Below are 1652 nucleotides of genomic sequence, written 5' to 3' on the forward strand. Positions count from 1 at the left end.
CGGGGTCGGGGCTGGTGTTCAGGGGTCCCTTGGGCAGGCCCACGGGCGACCTCGCGCTACACAGAACCGACCTGGGCCTCTTAGAGCCTGGGGTTGGGAGGCTGGAGGCGACTCTGACGCTTGGCCGGTCACTCCTGCTACAATTGGGAGGGCTCTGGGGTCAGGACAGCGGTCCCCTGAGACAGGCAGGGGCGACAGGCAGGGTGGGCATGGCCAGGTGGGTGGGAGGGTTGTGGGTCCCCGACAGCCGCAGGCCGCGCCCAGGCAAGGACGTGGGCAACCTGGGGGCAGGCGGGCCCGGATGGACATACATGGGGCCGGTTTTCCCATCCACCCAGCCTGGCCGGGAATTGACCCTGGGGCTGTGGGCAGTGCCCCTCACCTGCCCATGTCGAGGCATGTCCCATGCCTCTGCGCTGGGGAAGGCCCTGGAGGTCGCTCTGCCTCAGGCGTGGCCGGGCCGCAGTGCCCTGGGGGAGGACAGGGCCGGGCGCAGGGCAGGCTGTGCTGCTGGAACAGTGAGCCGGGGCCAGCGCCTCCCACTGAGGACTTCGGGCTGGGGCAGCCCACAGAGAGCGTCACACGCGGTCCATCTCTGCACCCCGAAGCGCAGGGGACACTGAGTGAGAGGGGTGCGGCCAAGTGAGCGTCCCTGGCGCTCCGTGCTGCAGCCCCAACTCGGGCCGCCGCCTCCTGGGGGCAGCTCTCTGCAGGAGCGTGCAGGGAGCTGGCCCGGCCCCTGCCGCTGGCTCCTCTGCCCTTCTGCCCCTGCGGGCCGGCAGCCCCTGGGTGGGCAGCGTAGCCTGTCCCCTCCCCTCCGGCTGCCATCTCCCGGGACACTGGCCCGCTCCTGTCCGGGGGCTGACTCACTGGTGGCCGCTGCTTTCAGGGAAGACATGTGAGTCTCCGGTGGACCACTGTGCGTGTGACCCCTGCTTCCACGGGGGCTCCTGCCGCAGCGGCGTGGACACCTACTACTGCCTCTGCCCCTTCGGTGAGTGGGCCTACGGGCGGGGCGCCCAGAGCGGGGCCAGGGTCTGTGGGCAGCGCCCTGGCTGGCGTTCCCGCCCCGCGGCCCCAGTGCCGCCTGCCCAGGCCCTGGAGGCCTCTCCTTGGGCAGCGCCCAGCGGCAGGCCCAGCTGGGTCCTGTCCCAGGAGCCGGAGGTAAGCGCAGAGGGGAGCCGCCGGTCAGCGAGGCCGCGGGTCAGGAGGCTGCCACTCATCTCACAGGGGCTCTCCAGTGCGAGGGCCTGTGACGGCCACGGGGCGTGGCCCTGTGTCTGGAGCCGCACTTGGCCCGGAGGGATGGCCGGGAGCCCTCCAGGGCCCCGCTGCAGGCACGTGTCGGGGGCCTCCGGCTATCCACACACCTGCGCTCGCTTGGACGCCGGAGCGGGCCTGGGTGCGGCAGAGTAGGGCCCCCCCAGAAGCTCACGTCGCGTGACGCCTCAGTTTTGCCTTTCTCCAGCCGTGGTCACCCTTGTGCAGGTGGCCTCTCGCAGCGCCACGGACGGTGCAGTAGATACCTCAGGTCATGCTGTCCCAGGGGCACGGGTGGCCAGGGCCCATTGCACCGTGGGCAGGGGTGGCCACGGAGGCGGGCTCAACCCCAGGGGCACAGACAAGCCAGCCGTGGGCAGCGCCGCTGTGGC

General features: G+C 71.6%; 1 protein-coding gene across 1 annotated transcript in view; it reads left to right on the top strand.

Annotated features, from left to right (window-relative positions):
* The window catches only part of FAT4 (FAT atypical cadherin 4), a gene marked incomplete at its 3' end in the record, with an annotated part of 34671 nt that overhangs the window by 25489 nt on the left and 7530 nt on the right, over positions 1 to 1652 (top strand). The window contains exons 4-6 of the mRNA XM_012734832.1: positions 672 to 789; positions 890 to 994; positions 1082 to 1164. Coding sequence (XP_012590286.1) covers positions 672 to 789; positions 890 to 994; positions 1082 to 1164 — 306 coding nt within the window. The remainder of the gene's footprint in view (positions 1 to 671; positions 790 to 889; positions 995 to 1081; positions 1165 to 1652) is intronic.

The sequence above is a fragment of the Condylura cristata genome, unplaced genomic scaffold, assembly GCF_000260355.1.
Source record: "Condylura cristata isolate star-nosed mole 26May11 unplaced genomic scaffold, ConCri1.0 scaffold00075, whole genome shotgun sequence".
NCBI lineage: Eukaryota > Metazoa > Chordata > Mammalia > Eulipotyphla > Talpidae > Condylura > Condylura cristata.